Here is a 22,383-nt window from a genome sequence, read left to right on the forward strand (position 1 = left end):
AATAGAACACAGTACTATGCAGTAGATATGTAAAGAAAAGAAAAAATGAGAGAAAAAAAAAAGAGTCTAAAACAAACAGTATATACAAAGAAGGGGCAGGGGAGGGTAGGGTTGGGCTAGGTTCGTTTTTTTTACCAGTTGCGAATGGCTGCTGCCTGTAAGTGTTTTTTTCAGGGCAATTTTAAAGGATGCTAGTGATCCACACTCCTTTATGACCTTCGGTAAGGCTTTCCACATTTTGGTGGTATAGCAGAAAAAAGAGTTTGACCCTTTGTTGGTTTTGACTCTGGGTTGAAAGTGATCTGAACAGTGGAGACGTGTTGTAAAGTAACCGAGTACATTTACTTGTCTTTACTGTACTGTACTGTACTGTACTGTACTGTACTGTACTGTACTGTAGCCTACTGTACTGTGTTGTGCTAGTTACTGAAAACCAGTACTGTTACTAGTTTATAGTTCGTTATAAATTATATAGGGCCTTATGAAACATACATGAACCACTTTCGCCCTATTCTATCTTTCATATCATTGTGTGGTTGTTTTGTCAAAGTTACATTATTACGTTTTAGTTTTAAATATGGGATTGAAACAAATGTAATGTAAAGAAAATGTCATTTCAAATTTGACAGGACTTTTATATTGGGTGAGTAAACTGTCCCGTTTATGCAGGGGGAGAATGAAGCTGTGAATAGCAGTCAACGGCGCCATCTGGTGGCCAACTATCCTTTTAAAGGTGAATTATTTTTGCTTTAGTGAACAGACAGACAGAATACAGTTGGCTTGTATTTGGGGGGTTTAGAGTATTTGAATTTAGAGTATTTGAACCTGTAAACTTACAAACTCACCGGGGTTTGATCTGAATTCAACTATAAAATATGATTTCAGCGATTAAAAGCACATCATCATTTTTATGAATCTCACAACTGAAACGTTTTAGTTTGGACAAGTCTGTGATTTATGAAACAGTGCTGTTTCCTAAACTATAGTGAAACTATGGTTAAAAAAATAGCAGATCTACAAGCTCGCAGTCACAACACGTTGGCCTCTATTGCAGTTGTTCTCAAACAGTGGTTCCAGTGGTCCCCAGCTAAATGATGGAGAGTTGGTAAACCAAATGAACCCTTATAGATGTTGTAAAATGAAACCAAATGGATAGGCTCAAGAGTTAAATTGTTGTTTAAATTGTCTGTATTGTTTAATTCATAAGAAGTCTACACAATTAGAGATTAGATTGTTGTATTTATATGATCAAGGTTTGCCTGTTATCCATCCCAGGGGTTTTCAAAGTGGGTGACGGGGCACCCTGGGGTGCCATGACGGCAGTCCAGGGGTGCCGTGAGATAATTTGATATTTGGAATTTATTTGGACACTTCAAAATATATTTAGTATCATTTTAAACTTATTTTCAGTCAGTTCTCACTTCTAGCCAAAATGTCTATTATCTCAATGTTTTCCTCACAACATAATCACTAAAATATGGCATAAATATAAGGTGTTGGGAGTGAAAATTATGGACATAATGTAGGGGTGCCTCGGATGAAAATAATATTTATAGGGGAGCCCTGAGCCAAAAAAAGTTTTGGAACCCCTGGTCTATCCTATGGTATTGACATCAATACGACATGGAATTGTGGACAAAATCTTTATCCAAAGACAACACTATATTCTAGGTTTTGGTTCTGAGAGGATGCCTTTGTATTTGATGTTATGCTTTTGAAACTGATATTATCCTAGATAAAGTACTATGTTCTATCCGTCTGTCTTTCAATGTTATATGAGATACTTAAAGTGTGGTTCCTGTGGAAATAAGCCTCGGCTTTCTAGGATCTCCTTTTAGTTGACCTTGTACCAGTGATTTGTACTGTCATGAAACTGTACTTTTTTCTATTGCAAACTTCTAATAAATTATTCAATCAATCAATCAATGGTGGTTCTGTGCCTCAAATGTTGAATAAATAATTTGGATGTCCTTGATGTGAAAATGACTGAAAACCTCTCAACCAAATGGACCCTTTACAGCAGGGGTCTTCAACAGGGGGTCCGCCGGGACCCCTAGGGGGTCCTCAGAGTTACTACATAGAATCCTCCAAATCTTTATGGTAGAAAATGTTTTCTCCTTTTTCCCTAGCGTCCATATTCTGAGAACTTTAGCCAAAAATAGCAGATCTACAAGCTCACTGCGAGGCGTTGTGAGCTTGTAGATCGGCTATTTTTGGCAAAGAGGTTTGGTGTAGAGGGGAAAAAGAATGTCAAGTTGATAAAGTTTATTAATTGTTGATGGTTCAAGTGGTTAAATATCTGAAAACACAAATTGACATGAATCCAAAATACACTGATGATTGTGCTGTTAGTCAAACAATGAAACTAAATCTATGAAAAGGTTGTGGGGGTCCCTGCTTCATCTCTCTCTCAGCGCCAAAGGGGTCCTTGGCCTGAAAACGTTGAAGACCCCTGGTTTACAGGTCTGCAACTCTGAGAGTACCAATGGAACCATAGTGTTCTATTTGTACTCTCAACAGTTATATAGTCCTTGACATGTAAATCCAAATGACTGAGAACTAGAATCCACTTGAATCAGTCTGACACATCAACACACCCAACCTAACGACTCAACTATTAGCATTACAATACTCACTGTGTGCCTGATTTACATGAGAGAAAGTAGGTCTACAGTTTAATCACCATATTCAAGTACTCAATACTCATGAGGGTGTCGGCTGGTTTCACACATTTTTAAGGACATTTCATCTCTAGAGCAGGGGTCTTCAATGTTTTCAGACCAAGGACCCCTTAGTTGAGAGAGAGATGAAGCAGGGACCCCCACAACCTGTTCATAGATTCCATATAGTTTCATTGTCTGACAGCGCGATCGAACATAAGTGTATTTTGGATTCATGTCAATTTGTGTTTTCAGATATTTAACCACTTGAACCGTCAATACTTAATAAACCTGACCTTTCACTCTGTACTTAGTCTGCTCTTTTCCCCCTCTACACCAAAGGCCTTTTGCCAAAAATAGCCGATCTACAAGCTCACAACGCCTCGCTTGTAGATCTGCTATTTTTGGCTAAAGTTCTCAGAATAAGGACACTAGGGTTCAAGTGGTTAATATAAAAAATGAAAAAAGTTTCCATCTCAGAAAGATTTGGAGGACCCCCTGTAGTGACTCTGAGGACCCCCTAGAGGTCCCGGACCCCCTGTTAAAGACCCCTGCCCTAGAGAATTCATGGGAAGTGATTTTTTATTTGTTCAAACAAAAAGGTTGTGGAAAAGTTAAAAGGACAACTTTGTTTTAGCGATTTTAGTATATTGATTTCAGTGGGTGGGGGCATGCGTACAAGTGACTAAATATGTCTTTTTAGACACAATAAGCTATCAATGTCTTTGTTACTATTTACACCAGCCCCCATAAGTCACATCTGCACATGGCCACGACGTGTCTAAAAATATATTTAGCCACTTGCATGCATGCCCCCAACCTGGGGGCATGCATGCAATAAAAATCGTTAAAATCACTAAAACGATAGAAATAAGTAAATTAACACAATTGTTGCAATCAATTAAAACTCTCTTTGAAGGTCCAAGATGCCACGGTCTCCATAGACTTCCATGTAATTCATAGTGCACTGATCGTGCACGCCCATGCCTAATCATGCACCACGTGTGTGCACGCTGTTCACAGCTTTCAAACAAAAAAAAAGAGAAAAAAAACTCGGGAAACTCAGGGTTGGCACCATAACTGTTAAAATATTGTATCGCTCTTCTTTTCTCTAATGACCATCTCAAATATGAACCCTTGTTGTTAAAAAACAAATTAGTCCTTTAAATGTTTTGAGGTGCCTTGGGGTGGCAGTTTCACCTGCACCAGGAAACTGGAAAAGCCATTTATCAAATAAAATTTATCCTGTTCCAGTTTTGTCTTTTGTCATCGCCTCCAAATGGCACCTTGTTTATTCTGAAGCCTACATGAGTTCTCCATGCTCACTGGATAAAATCAGTATCCTGAACTTAAGAAAAAAAAAGATTCACTTTTCTTTTATGTAAAAAAATATATATAGGCCTATATAAACATGACCTGTATATTTTTGCACTGTTTATTTTATTTGTATATTTTCTACTATATCTACTGCATAGTACTGTGTTCTATCCGTCTGTCATTCAATGTTATGTGAGATACTTTAATGGCTTCCTGTGTAAATAAGCTTAGTCTTTTCTAGGATCTCCTTTTAGTAGACCTTGTACCAGTGAACTGTACCGTCATGAAACTGTACCTTTTCCTATGCAAACTGACAATAAAGTCTTCAATCAATCAAACAGTCCCGTTTAAGATCTGAAAAAAATATCTGACAAAATCCACAAACCTTAGATATGAGGTTGTCAACGTTTTACCATTTATTAAAAAAAAAGGTATACAAGTTGCATTTATTTAAAGTAAAAGATAATGCATAATATTTGCTGATGTTGACGTTATTATTATTCGACGTTTCATTTCCACTGTAAAGAATGCCCTACTGTTCCCTCAGTTTTTAAATACATTCACACGTTCTGCTTTTGATTAAAAAACAACCTGAAAGTGTTTACGTTTGCCGTGTCACTTTTATATGCATTTATAAAACTACACGTCATTTGCGTAAATGTTCGGTTTTCACTTGGTGGCGAGAAAGCTAAATATATGTTTGAATCTTTACTAAACGCCCCGATGTCACCCAAAAACAAAAATAGCTAATCTACAAGCTCACACAATGCGTTGATTTCTTCTAGATCTGGGTGGGTATTATGAATATTGAACCAAGGTATTATTATGAGCTTGTGATTAAATGATAACTACCTCGGAACCATTTTGGAACATAGATTATTTACTGAAAAGTAAAAAGATATAATTTCTCTCACGTACAACATTATGTATCAATAATGCCATCATAGGATGCATGGCTACATCCCACTATGCTTCGTTATGTATTCTCTACATAATCACATATTTATCTAAACGAGGTATTTATATCTCATTCCCTGCCTGTTTTGGTTTGCTGGTGAATCGACCTTACTTTAGAAAACATTTAAAAAAACAAATCGTATTCCTCGTAAAATACAGAATAAACAAATAAATGTCTTTCATTTTGAGTCTCGTGTCGTGTTGTGAATCCACAGATTCCAGAGACCCTCGCATCAGAGGGTCGTCGACTGTTCTGCGTTGGGTTTTATATAAAAAAGTAAAATAAAGTAATTTCTCTCAGCTGCAAGCACCTTGTTCTGGCCTCCGATGATCTACAAGCCCACAACACAATGTGTGATCATGCGTTGTGGGCTTGTAGATCAGCTATCTACCGGCCATCCACGATAATAGGGTTGTTGGGGCCGCTACGTACGTAAAAGATCGACATAACGCTCCTCTGATCTGAAGAACGTTTGGAAAGTCAGGATACGAGGGGGGATCAAAAATGACATCAGAAGAGTAGTCGTCTGACCCATAGACATAAAAAAGGCAGACTTCTCCTCCGATTCTGGGGCGCCCGTTCCAGGGAAAGTGAGCTTCCGCGTGCGTCACCGAAGGGGACGTTCTGTAGGCCAATCAGAGGCGGGTGGGTGCAGGCCATGACATTAAGGCTTGTCCTGTTGTCCGGGACAAGTAATACATCTTTACGGAAAAGTTCATTAAACATGTACTTGTCCGTTGTGACCCGTGCGTTCGGTGTTCAAACCGAGTTCCCCAGTGTGCCCTCTGATCGATTAGTTTACTCCAACGCACCCTAGATTCTGACAAGTCCCGGGGAAAAAAAAAAACTGCGCTGTGATTGGCCAGTAGTCACTTTGTGAGAGGGAGGGAAGGCGGCAACGATACAAGTCGTCCGATGAATCGCAGCGGCGACCGAGGCGTCTAGGTTTCTATATCTATGGCAGGGTTCCCAAATTAGTTTTCCCCAAGGGCCGAATTGTGTCTATAGGCTACCAAGCCGAGGGCCACAACATTGCAGGGGGCGACGGTGGCGTTCCCGCTACTCCAGCGACCGTTCAGATATCGTCGTTGTCGGGTGAAAACCTTGTATGTCCAAAACCGTTAGTTTTGCATTTATCATTTTAAAAATGATTTAAACTAGTGAAAACAGCCGATCTACAAGCACACAACGCCTCGCACCGCGAGGCGTTGTGTGCTTGTAGATCTGCTGTTTTCACTACTTTTGTGCGACGGCCTTGTATGATGAAGCAGAGCTTTACCTTGTGAAAGAACGTACAAATTTGGAGATACAAGGTTTCCACCCGACAACGACGATATACTAGTGTTGTTGCTGCTCTGTGCTCTTATACCACCATTATTACTGGGGTTGGTGGGGGCCTGACAGTAGCCCCCTGTGGGCCGCAAATGGCCCGCGGGCCACCTATTGGGGAACCCTGATCCATGGTCTCGCCTCCCTTTGCCAAAAAATAAATAAGTTCAGACTTCAGAGGGATCGTGTCGCGCTGCTGCTTGAAGCTGTGCCAGAAGACGAGCCTCAGCAGAGGGTTGGGGGGTCAGACTCAGTAGTAGCGGGCGGAGTGGCCCTGCTGCTGCTTCTGGGGGCTGTGTGTGTTGTAGGGACCCCCCACGGGGACCGGTCTGAGCCCAGACCAGGGGTCCTGGAGCATGGATGGACTGAAGTACATCTCCACACCTCCGTTGTTCCTCTGGCCCTGAGGGGAACCCTGGGAACATGACAGGAAAAACACAGACATTAGTGTCACACGGTGGTGTTGGTTTGGGAAGCGCTAATCTCTCAAGACACATAAAGTGATTCACCCACAAAACAAGGAACAAAACAGGGATGTGGCTAATTTTCCCTTTTCTTTGGCGATAGGTTCCAAGATTGGGATATATTTATTATTGTTTAGTGTCCTGTTCTTCCAGAAATAAAGTTAATTTATATTATAATATGGATGATATCCTGACCTTAAAGGAGTAGTTCACCCCCAAAATGACTTTTTTTCTATTGATTAGTCACGCCATGGAGAGTAGAGTTCAATAATATTTTTAGGTTTTTGTCGCATTCCTAAGACAAAAATGTGATAACAATAAATGTACCCCCATTCGTTCCGGATGGGGACCCGTTTCGAAACGGGTCCCCATCAATGGGGGTAAATTTACTTGAATCAAATTTTTGACATTTAACATTTATTTTCTGTTTATTAAAGAACTGTAGTGAAGATACAGAGAGGAACCCATGTTACAATGTTACTAATCTCTCAAGAACAGACTCAAGGAACTGTTTTGTTCTCTTTCACCACCTTTATGTATCCATACAACCGATAAATAAAAACTATCTAGAAAGGAACATTGGTTTAAAGGAGCTATAGTCAACTTTTTCTTGAAAAACGGACGCTAAAATAAAAAAAATCACACCCGTGTGAACTGAGCGGTGGTCGTGGAGGCTGCGCAACAGCAAAACAAATATATATATACCTGTATATATATATATATATATATATATATATATATATATATATATAATAAAAAATAGGCCTCAGGCCGCCACTGGTATCCATCCATTGTGTGTGTGTGTGTGTGTGTGTCTCTGGTCTGGTCTGGCCTGAACAACAGCGCCCCTCCCTAGACAGACAGACACGCAGACAGACAGACATACCCACACACACGGCCATGTATAGGAGCGTTGTGACCACCGCTCGATAATGTTTCGAAAATATTTTATAAAAAAGATTAAGCTTCATATTAAAGGCCTATGTGTGTTCCTATTCAAAAATGACCACAAAAAGCGTAAAATAATGATAAAATAATCATTTTGGCCGTTGTCAGACTGACTGTTTATATCTCTTATCAATCCATATAAAAGAATAGAAGAGGGATGTAAACAAAGTTGGCCTGACAACGGCCAAAATGATTATTTTATCATTATTTTACGCTTTTTGTGGTAATTTTTGAATAGAAACACATATATGAATGCATACAATATTTTCGAAACATTTTTTTTTTTTATCTTAGCGTTCGTTTTTTCATGAAAAAGTTGACTATAGCTCCTTTAAACTTTAAGCAGAAAGCTCAAATAAGCAAACAATTAAATTAAAATAAATCTGCAGTTATAAGCAAGCTAGTTTACAGACAAAACAAACCCATGGTTGATGATTATAATCAGATCTGCTTTGTTTTTAGTTCTCGTTTTAATTGTGTTTTTGGGGTGCTTTCGGACAACTGGTTCATGTATTTTGATGTTGCTGTAATATTGTGTGAATGTCTGCTCTATTCCTGTTCATTATTAAGAGTTCTGAATCTCAGCTTCATGGTTTGAAAAAAGAGGGCCTGTGTGGCTCAACTGAATTGAGCACAAAGGACCCCAATGTAAACAAGCCATAGTGCTGTATCTGAACTAAACTTTTCCTATGAGAACTCCTGCTAAAATATTCGATCAATGACTTGTACCAGTGATTTAGGTGGTCACGAAAATGTACTTTTTCCTGTGCAACCTTCTAAAACATATTCAATCAATCAAATCAACCATTCAATCAATCAATCAATCAATCAAAAAGCTGAAATAAAGGTTCTAATGTTACCTGGTAGCTGTGAGGAGATCTTCCATAATAATAATAATACATATTATAATAATTAAAGGTTCTAATGTTACCTGGTAGCTGTGAGGAGATCTTCCATAAGGAGAGCGGTGGAAGCCACCAGGTCCTCCCCGGGGACTGAGGCTGTGGCGCGGCTTGTGCTGACTCCTTCCCCCGTAACCTCCTCCACCACCTCTGTTGAAGTGGACCGGGGACCCCCCGGGAGAAGAACCGCCGCCGTACGGACCCCCACGGAATGACGGGGATCGGGGAGGAGGACCCCCTCCTCCTCCGCGGGGTGGTCCCCAGGAAGATGAGTTGTTGTGAGGGGACCCTCCGTGTTGGGGGGGTCCTCCCCATGGAGGAGGAGGAGAGGCCCATGGAGGGGACCGGAGGAGCCCCGGGCTTGCCTGGTGTCCCTGGCCGCCCGACGAGGCTCTGTGTCCGGGGCTGTGGAACTGCTGCTGCCGCTCGTTGTTCCGATGCATCCTGGAACTAAAAGCTGTTTAAAGGCTGTTTAAAGGCTGTTTAACTGCTGGTTGAGCAGGGATAAGGTGACCGAATGGACGCTGCTGCGGTAGAAACACGTCTAGATGTGTTTAGTTTAGAGAATAGTTTAGTTTTAGAGGAACTCTAAGAGGCTGAACTGAACTGAACTGAACAACCCGCTCCCAATGTGTTTATATCCACCCACAGGAACCGGAACTACAGGAACAGGAACCGGTTCTTTGGAAACAAAAGACACCAGCCTAGCTGGGACACACACACACACACACACACACACACACACACACACACACACACACACACACACACACACACACACACACACACACACACACACACACACACACACACACACACACACACACACACACACACACACACACACACACACACACACACACACACACACACACACACACACATACCGCCACCTAGCGGCGACACGCCGTACTTACAAAGAGAATATGAGTAGAAATGTTTGTTAAATGGATCCCTGGCTAATACAACAAATATGCCTTAATACATTATAATTGTCCTCTATAACTATGTAAAATTAAAAACACCTTAAATATTGTATTTCTTCTAGAAATAGCTAATCTTTCACTCAATCTATCCCTATGGAATTTATGGCATGCATGTGCAAAATAAACGTAATACTTCCTAAGGTTAATATGAGCATCAAATCAATATTTCAAATGTGTTTTTTTCACATGCATGCCATAAATTCCATAGGGATTGATCACACATGACATTTATGACATCATCAACTTGCGACAGGCATTTCCCCTATATATTGAGTGAAAGATTAGCTATTTCTAGAAGAAATAAAATAATTAAGGTGTTTTTAATTTTACATTGTAGTTATAGATAGATAGATACCTTTATTATCCCAAGGGGGAAATTCAGTTGTCCAGTTGTAGCATAGCAGTATACAGTATGTACAAAGTTACAGAGAAGTAAGACAAAAATAGATAAGAGTAAAAGAAAAAAAAAAAGAGCAGTACAGTACCAATAAAGAAAAGGTGCATCAATAGAGGGGGCGAATAATATATAAGTATATACATAAAGTGTCTTACAAAAAGAGACCGTAACAGTCAATGCTAGTTAGTGCAACAGGTATCTCACTGACATTGTTAAACAAAGCAGAATACTCAATGTATAAGGCATATTTCTCGTATTAGCCAGGGATCCCTTTAAATATTCACTTGTTTTCATTATTACTTTAATTATTGTTATAAAATGTTTATTGTTCAGTCTTGTCCCTGTATATGCATTGTTATGGTTTGTTTTGTGTGTATGCTTTGACAATGTAAGACATATTTTATCAGCTTTTATCCACACTACTAGCAGTGTCAGTTTAAATAAATTAAACTGTTTAAATAAGAGTTTGTCACTTTAAATGTGAATCTGTGTGAGATGTGAACATATTTAGACCTGGTAGTTTGCAACCTTTTTCACATTCACAAGGTCCATTTATTTATTGGGCATTTGAGCCAAAGAACCATTATTTGAATGATTTGATGACATTTATAAGACCCAAAACTTTTGTTGTCTGGATAAGATTTATTTCCCCGCAATTCCATGATGTATTCATGGTGGAATCATAGGGGATGCAAATAACTAATTAACAATACATCATTTAATTGTGTAGACTTCTTGTACATTAAGCAATGCAGATGTTTAGCAATACATTAACTCTTGAGGGTGTATATCTATAAGGGGCCATTTGGTTTCATTTACACTGTCAATAGTTAAAGATCTATAAGGGTCCATTTGGTTACCAACTCTCCATCATTTAGCTGGGGACCCCCTGGAACCCCCTCAAGGACCACTGGTTGAAAACCACCTACACCAATTCAGATATATAATAGGCCTACATGTTTATCACTGGCAAGTAACTACATTTACTCAAGTAGGCCTTCTGTACCTTTTGAGGTATTTGTACTTTACAACACTCAGAGGGAAATATTGTGGGCTACTTTTACTCCACAACTACAATTATTAGAACATACTAGTCACTTTGTATGATGTAACTCGTTCTGATCTGCTATTTTCAAAAAGGTTCTGTATACAATTATATTTTAAAATATAATAGTAGTGTTTTATTTGTCTGTCATTCAATTTTATATGAATAAAAAAAATGACCCCAACTTACATAAATAAACGTGTGAAAACGTCTTTCATGCAGGGGCGTCAATTGGGTATGGCAGGGGTATGCAGCTGCCATATCATGGGTCCAGGGGGGGAAATAAAAGTTACTTTTAAATATAAATCCATGAATATCTCTTTGTCTATCTGTTCTGGTTATTATGTTGTTAAATTACAGTAAAATAACTACAAATGCAAAATGTAACAAAATGGTCACTTTAACAAGGTATTATAATTATATTCTCCACACTTGTATTCTCCCCATCTTGACAGAATGGTATATTCCCAGGTTCCGCAGGTCAGCTGCACAGGTGCAATGCATTATTGTTAATTGCGGTACGTTTACTAACATGTCAAGTTTAGCTGCACTTGAACAACAGTTCCAGGCTGCCATATCCAGCCCAAGAAACCATAGAAATGGGGGGGGGGGGGTGTACTTCTTAAAATAAATGTATCATGCTTGTTGCTAAGGTATGGCAACATGACTGGTGTCTTGCGCGCGTGCAAGACACCAGTCATGTTGCCATACCGTAGCTTTTTCTGAACTGACGCCACTGCTTTCGTGTGCAGACCCCTATGCAGTTTTGTCAATAAAAATGTAGGCCTAAGTGTGTCAGAAATCATATCTATCTGATACTGTGTCATCATATCTGGTTTCTGGTTTCTATTACTCTCTGCTACAAAACTAATTAGTTGAAGTTTTAGGCTGTTTTTGAAAACTACAAAGGTGGGGAGGGGTCTCTCTCTCTACTAAAACCTGTGGCCCACTTTACACCTTGAGAGGTGATGTGAGAGTTCTATTGTTTCACTCATAATAGAGTTTCACTGCTTGGTTTTGATTGACCCCCCCCTCCCCTCCCCTCATCATGAATTAAAATGATGAAACAGGTTTGTGATCTCTTTGGTTTCAGGTCAGCTTTGATTAGTCCAGCATTTCAAATGGACTGCACTTCATCTGTTTCTGACAAAACAATGTGCTTTTGTTCTGCTAAGAAACACATAGGGCCCTATTATGAACCAGGTCTTATGCCTTATGCCTTAACTTCTTTGCCTTTTTTGACTATTTTGTTTTTGTTTTTTAAATATTTCAAATAGCTGATCTGCAAGTTCACAACGTGCATATGTAGTATTTAAAAATGTTTTTCAAAATAGTGAAAAAAAGATAAAGAAGTTAAGGCACAAGGCATAAGACCTGGATCATAATAGGGCCCATTGGGTAGTAACTGAATGTCATTATGTCACATTGTTGCCAGGGTGGTGATTAATGTAGATAGATCAAAGTTTTTTCCACAGTAAGAACAGCCCTGTTGTGTTAAGTGGATTAAAAGATAAAATAAAAACACTCGAACTCAAGAAGGCGTGTGGTACGGACAGTTATCTTAAATGATAAAATACAGTCCCCAAATTCCAATTGGCTATATTACCAGTAAGACTCCCTAATCGGGAGATAAGACAGATTAGTAACAAGATGTCAAAATCGTTGAAGGTTGAATCTCCAGATATGGAGATAACCAACACATCCCTCCATATATGGAAATAACCGACGAATCTCACTAAGTCTGACCTCACAAGCCCCATATTTGGACACAAACAACATATAACTCCATATATAGAGACATAGCTGCTGACATCAGTATGACATCACACTGCTGACATCAGTATGACATCACACCGTACACAAATGACCCTTATATAAGACCGGCATTATCTACCGACAGATTAGATGCAAGCAGGATCTCGACTCTGACACAACTCATCGGCTCATAAGCTGGTTCTCCCTCCATATATGGAGATAACCGAGAATCTCACTAAGTCTGACCTCACAAGCCCCATATTTGGACACGAACAACATATAACTCCATATATAGAGACATAGCTGCTGACATCAGTATGACATCACACTGCTGACATCAGTATGACATCACACCGTACACAAATGACCCTGACGGCACACACCAAGCAGTGTGATGTCATACTGATGCGGAGATATGAGCAGGGCAAAGGTGTGACGTGTGACGTGTGACCGACGGACGGACGGACGGACGGACGGACGGCCGGCCGGTGGAGGTTTTGATACTAAACTGCGACCTGACGGTCGCAAAAACACCTTAAAGGACAACTTTGTTTTTTTTACAACAAGGGTTCATGTTTTAGATTGTAATTAGAGAGAAAGAAAAGAGATGAGTGTTAAAATGTTTTCATTTACTGCTTTCTATAATCTTGTGGTTTTAACTATTTTGATTTGCATGCATGCATGCAAGTGTCTAGATATGTATTTTTAGAAAGTGGTATTGGGGGAAAAACCTATGACATCAGCAGAGATTTGCTGAAAGTTACAGATTTGGACATACAAGGTTTCCACCTGACATTAAAAACATTACAGTAAGTCATTGTGAATAACTTCTTTTATACAATAATCTTCATATCAATTTACAAGAAACTTTAATTCACAAGATAAACGTCACATTTGTCCACGTTTTCAACAAATTCCTGAAATATCAGACTACTTGATTTAAAACTCAGCACAAAAAGAAAGGAAACTTGACTTCGGTCCATTATATCTCCCATTTAATAATACCAATTGTATTGTGTTTCATATCATTGTTATCGTTTACAACGAGGTACAGTTTGTAAGCATCGGGCATTCGTGGAATGAGCAACACAGCCAAACGTGTGGGTAGCGCCTCTCCAAAAATGATCAAAATGGCCTGGCAGGCCTGCAATATTGTTCTTTTGGTGTTCACATTGGTTGCTTGGAGCATTGAATGATTGCACTCTCACAGTAATAAGGAAAAAAAATGTCAGCAGAACAGTATATTGCAGGCCATTTTGGCAACATTTTGGTCGGCGCTACCCACACGTTTGGCTGTGTAGCTCATGCCACGAATGCCCGATGCTTACAAACTGTACCTCGTTGTAAAGGTGACAAATCAACGATAAAAATGATATAAAACACAATTGTGTTTTATATCATATTTATATCAATGGTATTAATAAAGGAGAGATATAATGGACCGAAGTCAAGTTTCCTTTCTTTTTGTGCCGAGTTTATTTTCAATAATAATTGATAGAGGAACAAACGAGTGCTTATATCTATTATAATGGCATGTTGGGGACGTCAAATAAACAAACTCTAATTATCAGTCAGTAAGGAGTGTGCTTTATTATTATTATTATTATTTACAATATTACATTTGGCATTCCTTGTGTTCATCAATAGTATACTGTATTAACACACACACCCAGTTCCCTTCAAAACATCACTTCATTTTCTTCCAGAGGCTTGCTGTGAAAAATGATAATTATGACACATTCTGTACTAACCTGACGACTGTAATGACCTTCCAAGAATTCTGTTAACTTTGGGTTGTTTGATAAAAAGTCAACAGAAACGTTTCAATATTTCACTTTGGCGCAACCTTTCTTTTTTAACATTTTAGTGCACGTACGTGCACACGCTCTCTGGACACACACACACACACACACACACACACACACACACACACTAAAGTGATCTAATCCAAAGTGATAGTAGGGATGGGACCGTATGAACGTTTTATGTCACGATTATTGTGACCAAACAAATTTGCGATTTACGATATTATCGCGATAATCAAAAATGTCCCCCGACATCCAACATCCTGGGGCGGAACATTCGCCACAAAATAGCAGATCTACAATTGGTTGTAGATTGTCTAATTTTTAGCAAAGAGATTTGGTAGAGAGTGAAAAGGTACAGACAACTATTTCACAATCTCCTAAATGCTATATAGAGTCTGGAACGGCAGCTCCTGAACGGCGAGTATAGGAAGTAGCCGCTGCTGAAGAAACCTCGTATCTCCAAGTTTCAAATGTGTACGTTTATTCGCAAAGTAAAGCGAATAAAAGGTACGATTGACCAATTCTAGAGGGTTTAAAGGAGTAGTTCACCCCCAAAATGACTTTTTTCCTATTGATTACTCATGCCATGGAGAGTTCAATAATATTTTTTGGTTTTTGTCACATTCCTAAGACAAAAATTTTATTAGAGTAAATTTACCCCCATTGATTCCAGATGGGGACCCGTTTCGAAACGGGTCACCATCCGGAACGAATGGGGGTAAATGTATTGTTATCACATTTTTGTCTTAGGAATGTGACAAAAAACTAAAAATATTATTGAACTCTACTCTCCATGGCATGAGTAATCAATAGAAAAAAAAGTCATTTTGGGGGTGAACTACTCCTTTAAGTGGTACAAGGTATGAAGCTCTGCAAATAAAAGCTGAATTGATCCCAGTGCATGACGGGAGGATAACTCCACGATAAATGTAAATCTCCACGATACGATCATTGTCATCTAATCCAAAGTGATTTGTGGTTGACACTTGACAGACAGTTTGACAGCTGTCACTCAGCGCCACAAACATTTCCACCACCAGTCAGTCTTTCACTCATGACAGGGGGGGGGGGGGGGGGGGGGGGGTTCGATTCCCCCCGTCTGTCTGCTCAAGGGTTTCAGTGTGGCTGTCTCAGCTCCTGATCCTGACAGAGGAAGTCCTGGACAATACTGTATGTTCCATGCATGGTTTCAGCACAGAGAGAGATTTAGTTCCAGAACACAAACCGTCTGTCTCACACACATTCAATCAGACAGACAGACAGACAGACAGACAGACAGACAGACAGACAGACAGACAACCTGTCTTGCCACCCTGTGTTCCTCTTGCCTTTGGGGCAGAAACCTCCATATTTTTTTTTTACTTTTTATAGTTTTTTTTCCCTGTAAATCAATATTCTGCAGTCAGTGTCACACAAAAGTAGCAAAACAAATAGCTAGATCTACAAGCTCAAAACGCCACGTGATTTGACAGTTTATCTTTTTTTTTTATTACGTGAGGTTTCCGGCCAGACAGCAACACACACACAGACAGACAGATGGACAGTAGTCTCGCGTAGCCAGACAACTATTTCACAATCTCCTAAATGCTATATAGAGTCTGGAACGGCAGCTCCTGAACGGCGAGTATAGGAAGTAGCCGCTGCTGCACTGAATTGTAGTCCCATTGGAAACATAACAGAAACACAATAGCTCAGACAAAGTCATTTGAGCTGCCTATTCTTGTTATGGGTGTATAGTTTAAGAAAAACGTTTTAAAACATCATGGAGGTAACACCAATAACACCAGAGAAAGACGAAATAAAGCCCCCAGAAATATTGAAAGGAGACATAACGCTTCCAGTAGGACATGTTATTGCTACTGCACCAAGGGAGCGGTTGCGTCACATCCGCTCTATCTCGCACTCATCGTTTCTTCTTCCGTTTGCCAGACTGTATGCCGGGGAGCATTTGCCCAAATCGCGGAGGCAACAGTCTGGCCACGCGAGACTAGATGGACAGTAACAGGTCATGTGGGCACCTTGACATATAATGTTCGGTCAAAACCTCTTGTTTTCTATGGAACGTATTTTTTTCTTCTCAGCGTGAAAGAAAAAAAGACTGTGAACGGCCGTGAACACAAGGTCCTCCAGACAGACAGGGGGCGCTAGAAGGGCATCCCTCTAGAGCAGTGTTTCTCAACCTTTTTTTCTGCATGGGCATACTTTTCATGTCCCAAGAATCCATGGGCACACCAACATAATACAGGGGTGTAAATATCGTCACTGTCGGGAAGAAACCTCGTATCTCCAAGTTTCAAATGTGTACGTTTATTCGCAAAGTAAAGCCCTGCTTCATCATACAAGGCTGTCGCACGACAGTAGTGAAAACAGCAGATCTACAAGCACACAACGCCTTGCGATGTGCTTGTAGATCGGCTGTTTTAACACTAGTTTAAATCATTTTTAAAATGATAAATACAATACTGGCTTCCAAGCAGTTTCAAGGGGCACACTTGACCCTTCTCAGGGGCACACCAAAGGTCCCCAGGCACAGTGGTTGAGAAACACTGCTCCAGAGGGCCTCCAGACAGACAGGGGGCGCTAGAAGGGCATCCCTCCAGAGGGCCTCCAGACAGACAGGGGGCGCTAGAATAGTCCAGTAATTTTAGGCCAAAATTAGGCTAAACCTAAAACAAATTGCAATAGTAGCAAACTCAACTGATTCTGTATCCTCAATATGTCCTTAGTGAGAGAAAAAAAGTCCCAAGGAATCCCACCAGGGGAAAGTTTTGAAAACGACCTACCTACCTTCACTTACTATACACTACACTATAAAGGAAAAAATGACTCCCAAGAAATCTGCTTTAAGTGGGATGTGAGGGGTCAAACTAGGGGTTATTAATTATTCTGAATCCATTGCAAGCATTTGTTTTGCACGAAAAACATTCCTTGGGCAAGAAATGGCCCCTCAAAACGATGGCTTAGTGATGAGTCATCAATTTTCACAGTCTTTTGGGGTCCGTTTTTAGCCCAAGGAATGTTTTTCATGCAAAACAAATGCTTGCAATGGATTCAGAATAATTAAAAACCCCTAGTTTGACCCCTCACATCCCACTTAAAGCAGATTTTTGGGAGTCATATTTTCCTTTATAGTGTAGTGTATCCACGATTTTCCTACGCCCCATAGTGCATTGCGCAGACGTTTGCACCGATCTTCCGCCGCCGATTTACAAGCTCACAACGGGTTGCATCTGCGACGCGACGTGAGCTTGTATGTCTGCTGTTAAACCCGGAAGTTTGGTCCTGATAGTCTCCAGTAAACCCCCGGGGAAAATTGTGGGTAGTAAGTGAAGGTAGGTAGGTCGTTTTAAAAACTTTCCCCCTGATGGGATTCCTTGGGACTTTTTTTCTCTCACTAAGGACAAAATGAGGATACAGAATCAGTTGAGTTTGCTACTATTGCAATTTGTTTTAGGTTTTTTCATATAATGACTGGACTAGAAGGGCATCCCTCCAGAGGGCCTCCAGACAGACAGGGGGCGCTAGAGGGGCATCCCTCCAGAGGGCCTCCAGACAGACAGGGGGCGCTAGAAGGGCATCCCTCCAGAGGGCCTCCAGACAGACAGGGGGCGCTAGAAGGGCATCCCTCCAGAGGTCCTCCAGACAGACAGGGGGCGCTAGAAGGGCATCCCTCCAGAGATCTGCCGGGCCACCTGCTCCTCTACGGTCATGTTCTCCTGGTCCTTGCCCCTCTCTTTGTTCCAGTCCCTCAGGCCCTCGGGCAGCGAGGTGTCCTCGTCCTCTCCGCCCGTCCCCTCCACCATGTCCTCATACGTGGACTTCTCCAGGAAGGGCCGCGCGCCCAGCAGCTCCACCATGTCCGCCTTGTCCAGCACCTCCTTCTCCAGGAGACGCAGCGCCACCTGGTGGAGCGGAGGGAGAAACGACAGTCAAGTCTCAAAATCGATTCTTTTTTAAATGTTCATCCTTTTTTGTACCGAATGCACTTTACTGGAGAAATAGTGAAATACATTAACCCATTTAGGCCTAGAATTATTGAATGCTTTAACCAGTGAAAAATAGCAGATCTACAAGCTCGAGCTGCGAGCTTGTAGGTCTGCTATTTTTGAAAAAGTCGTGAAAATGTGTGCAAATCTTTGACTATATGTATTTTCAAAGCGAGCATTTGTAACTCAAATTTTGCATCTGGGGGGTCCCTGGAACTAAATATTTTGAGATGGGGGTCCGTGGCCAAATACATATCATTTTGGGGGTCCTTCACATGAAAAGGTTTGAGAACCACTGACATAGTAGTCTCTCAAGAACAGACTGAGCTCCAGTTAAGTGAAAAGGACCTTTTCTTTGACGATGGCTGGCCAGATTGCTGACATAGAAACATTGGGTTTTTCAAAAAAATCTTAATAGGATTCAAAAGACACTTCTAGAATCGGGTCAAAATTCGAATTTTCAAGATTTTCCAAAAATAGCAGATCTACAAGCTCACCGAGTGCCGTGCTGTGAGCTTGTATATCTGCTATTTTTCAATAGTTAAAGCATAAAATAATAATACACTATAATGTGTAAGACTTGGAACGCATTATTACACTGCTGCGTTTCTTCGGACAAATATCAGCTAGATATATCGGCTATTTTCACAATTTCTGCCTCTAATATTTGACAATTTGGCCAATGTTTAATTTGTCATTTTAGAGGCATTAAAAAGTCTAACCCTAACCCTAAAGCCCTTTGCACACAGGCGCGTTTATCCGCCCGGATAAAACAGACAATTATTATTTTTTTAAAGAAAACAATGATTCTCTACGACCTCATGCACACCGGATCCGAATTAGCCGTGCGACGAGTGGCTGCGGCTGTACGTTTTTTTTCTCGAGCGAACCCAGTTCGATTTGTGCGTCTTGTCACATGCGGTAAAAAACTCATCACTCCTTTTGGGATCCGCAGCGCCGATTCCGCACAGCCTTGCACACCAAATCCAATGCGTTTTATTCATGCAGCAAACGGAAAAAAAAACGCAACTGTCCTGTGTGCAAAGGGCTTTACCCTAACCCATTAAAATTGTCACTTTAGAAATGTGCAGATAGATACCCTCTATACACTTTATGTTGGTTTGTTTAGTGTTGAGTGAGGAAAACAATGTTGCTACATTAAGTTAATCATCTGGGGGTCCCCCAAAATAATGTGGGGACCCCTGCTGCTCTGGTATGACCTTTACCTTCTCCACGTCCTCCTTCCTGAGGGTGAGCAGAGCGAGGGTCCTCTCGTAGGCCTGGGTGATCAGAGAGCGCACCTCGTGGTCGATGAGGCGGGCTGTGGCCTCGCTGTAGGGCTTCTCCAGGACCATCTCTCCCTGCCGGGGGAGGTCGAAGGAGACCTGGCCCACCTTGTCGTTCATACCGAACTGCACGATCTGTGGACAAACAGAGTACCAACATTACATTAGTTCTACTTCATACCAAACTGTACCATCTGGAGAAGAGCAGCAGAGTACCACACATTACATTAGTTCTACTTTAGGGCTGTCACAATTATTACATAATCGTCTAATCGTGATTATTTGACATTATCGCAATTATTTTGTCATAATCGTCATAATCCTGAATGTTGAAAAATGTCAGAAATAGTGGAAATAGCAGATCTACAAGCTCACAACGCGTCGCATCGCGACGCGTTGTGAGCTTGTAGATCTGCTATTTCCACTATCAAAGTTATTTTTTAAGTAGTAAGTTGTCAAATATGTCAGTAATTTCTTTGTATATTTAGGTTATGTGTCATATCTGCAATGTACAACTTCAGATCTAGCAGATCTACAAGCAGATCTACTAGCAGATCTACAAGCTCACAACGCGTCGCATCACGACGCGCTGTGAGCTTGTAGATCGGCTATTTCCACTATCAATGTTATTTTTTAAGTAGTAAGTTGTCAAATGTCAGTGATTTCTTTGTATATTTAGGTCATGTGTCATATCTACCATGTACAACTTCAAAGCCTAAAAGCCAAACAGAAATGTAATTGTCAACGACAAAAACACAATTAAATCGTTAATCGCCAATTATTTGAGTGACAAATAATCGTCATGTAAAATGTCATATTGTGACAGCCCTATGTGTGTGCGTGCGTGTGTACCTGTGCGTAAGCGCTCTGTGTAACCTTCCTCAGGTCGTCCTGGGCTCCAGTGGTGATGCGTCCGAAGAAGATCTCCTCAGACACGCGTCCTCCCAGCGTCATGCACATCCTGTCTAACAGCTGCTCCTTGGTGTACAAGTACTGTTCCTTAGGAAGATACTGAGCATAGCCTAGACCTTTACCTCTGGGGATGATGGATACCTGTAACACACACCCATACAGCAAGATACACAACTATTACTACACATCCTTGGTGTACAGATACTGTTCCTTAGGAAGATACTGAGCATAGCCCAGACCTTTACCTCTGGGGATAATGGATACCTGTAACACACACCCATACAACCATATACACAACTATTACTACACATCCTTGGTGTACAGATACTGTTCCTTAGGAAGATACTGAGCATAGCCCAGACCTTTACCTCTGGGGATAATGGATACCTGTAACACACACCCATACAACCATATACACAACTATTACTACACATCCTTGGTGTACAGATACTGTTCCTTAGGAAGGTACTGAGCATAGCCCAGACCCTTACCTCTGGGGATGATGGATACCTGCAACACACACCCATACAGCAAGATACACAACTATTACTACACATAGCCCAGACCTTTACCTCTGGGGATGATGGATACCTGTAACACACACCCATACAGCAAGATACACAACTATTACTACACATAGCCCAGACCTTTACCTCTGGGGATGATGGATACCTGCAACACACACCCATACAACCATATACACAACTATTACTACACATCCTTGGTGTACAGATACTGTTCCTTAGGAAGATACTGAGCATAGCCCAGACCTTTACCTCTGGGGATGATGGATACCTGCAACACACACCCATACAGCAAGATACACAACTATTACTACACATCATGGTGTACAGATACTGTTCCTTAGGAAGATGGATACCTGTAATAGAGGGTATGCGTGTGCCATCACTGTTGGAAGTTATGTGGGAACGCCTACTGAGTGGCAAAAAACTCATTTCTGTCATTGTACTAAAAGCTTGAATTATCCTCTTTCTACCTGCAACGTTTTTGTTTCATAAAAATCCACCATAGGCATGTTATGAGCTACTTTCTGTCAAGATATTCTGTGCAGGGGATTATTTTTTCCGAGTGTCAGAGTTTGGAAGCACTCGTTTTCACCAACACAACATCCTGCTGCCTCCTGCATTATGTGACATTTAGAAACAGGTGGTATGCAGGGCTGTTGAGTGATTTGCAACAAGCACTTCCAAACTCCAATGCTCCATGCTGCTCAATGTTTTGCCACTAGATTAGGGGGGCGGGGCCCAGTGGACATGCATACCCTCTATGGGGCTTTTAAGCCGTGACATCATTTTGTAGGCATGTAGGAGAATCTGCCCCCAGATCATTTTCTGTCCCTCGCTATTTTCAACAGATCCGAGACAAAAATAACGACTAAAGTATAATTCTAACACTTTCCTTTCAACAACAAAGAGAAGAAAAATGTGTAAATAGTAAAAATAGTAAAAAGATTCACGGAAACTGGGGGCAGAAATTCTCCTCTGCCTACAAAATGATGTCATACTTAACAGCCCCATAGGAATGGGACGATATGAAAATGTCATATCACGACGATTGTGACGAAAGAAATCGCAATTTACGATATTATCACGATAATCAAAATCCCATT

The 22,383-nt window shown here is 40.8% G+C and overlaps 2 protein-coding genes across 4 annotated transcripts in view; both read right to left on the reverse strand.

The window, feature by feature from the left end:
- Positions 1 to 6,228: 6,228 nt before the first annotated feature.
- On the reverse strand, positions 6,229 to 9,189 carry mplkip (M-phase specific PLK1 interacting protein). Its single transcript, XM_080726997.1, has 2 exons — positions 8,608 to 9,189; positions 6,229 to 6,679 (listed from the first exon to the last, which is right to left on the reverse strand). Exons 1-2 carry the CDS (start codon positions 9,019 to 9,021, stop codon positions 6,515 to 6,517), a joined length of 579 nt encoding a protein of 192 aa, XP_080583123.1. The 5' UTR covers positions 9,022 to 9,189; the 3' UTR covers positions 6,229 to 6,514.
- Positions 9,190 to 15,363: 6,174 nt separating this feature from the next.
- afg3l2 (AFG3-like AAA ATPase 2) overlaps positions 15,364 to 22,383 on the reverse strand; it is a 38,547-nt gene continuing 31,527 nt past the window's right edge. For 2 of the 3 annotated variants that reach the window (XM_080726667.1, XM_080726666.1), the window contains exons 16-18: positions 20,694 to 20,894; positions 19,782 to 19,976; positions 15,364 to 18,471 (exon numbers count right to left, since the gene is read on the reverse strand). In XM_080726667.1, the coding sequence (XP_080582793.1) occupies positions 18,226 to 18,471; positions 19,782 to 19,976; positions 20,694 to 20,894 (642 nt within the window). In that variant the 3' untranslated portion in view covers positions 15,364 to 18,225. The remainder of the gene's footprint in view (positions 18,472 to 19,781; positions 19,977 to 20,693; positions 20,895 to 22,383) is intronic. The other variant, XM_080726665.1, reaches the window with a different exon arrangement.

Source organism: Nannobrachium achirus (assembly GCF_963921795.1).
Source record: "Nannobrachium achirus genome assembly, chromosome: 5".
Classification (NCBI taxonomy): Eukaryota; Metazoa; Chordata; class Actinopteri; order Myctophiformes; family Myctophidae; genus Nannobrachium; species Nannobrachium achirus.

Bases quoted from the DNA above. Each gene is read 5' to 3' on its own strand.
- mplkip (XM_080726997.1), bottom strand. From the start codon at position 9,021: ATGCATCGGAACAACGAGCGGCAGCAGCAGTTCCACAGCCCCGGACAC. The intron at 6,680-8,607 runs GTAACATTAGAA...TCATGTTCCCAG, and splicing joins GATCTCCTCACAGCTACCAG to GGTTCCCCTCAGGGCCAGAG.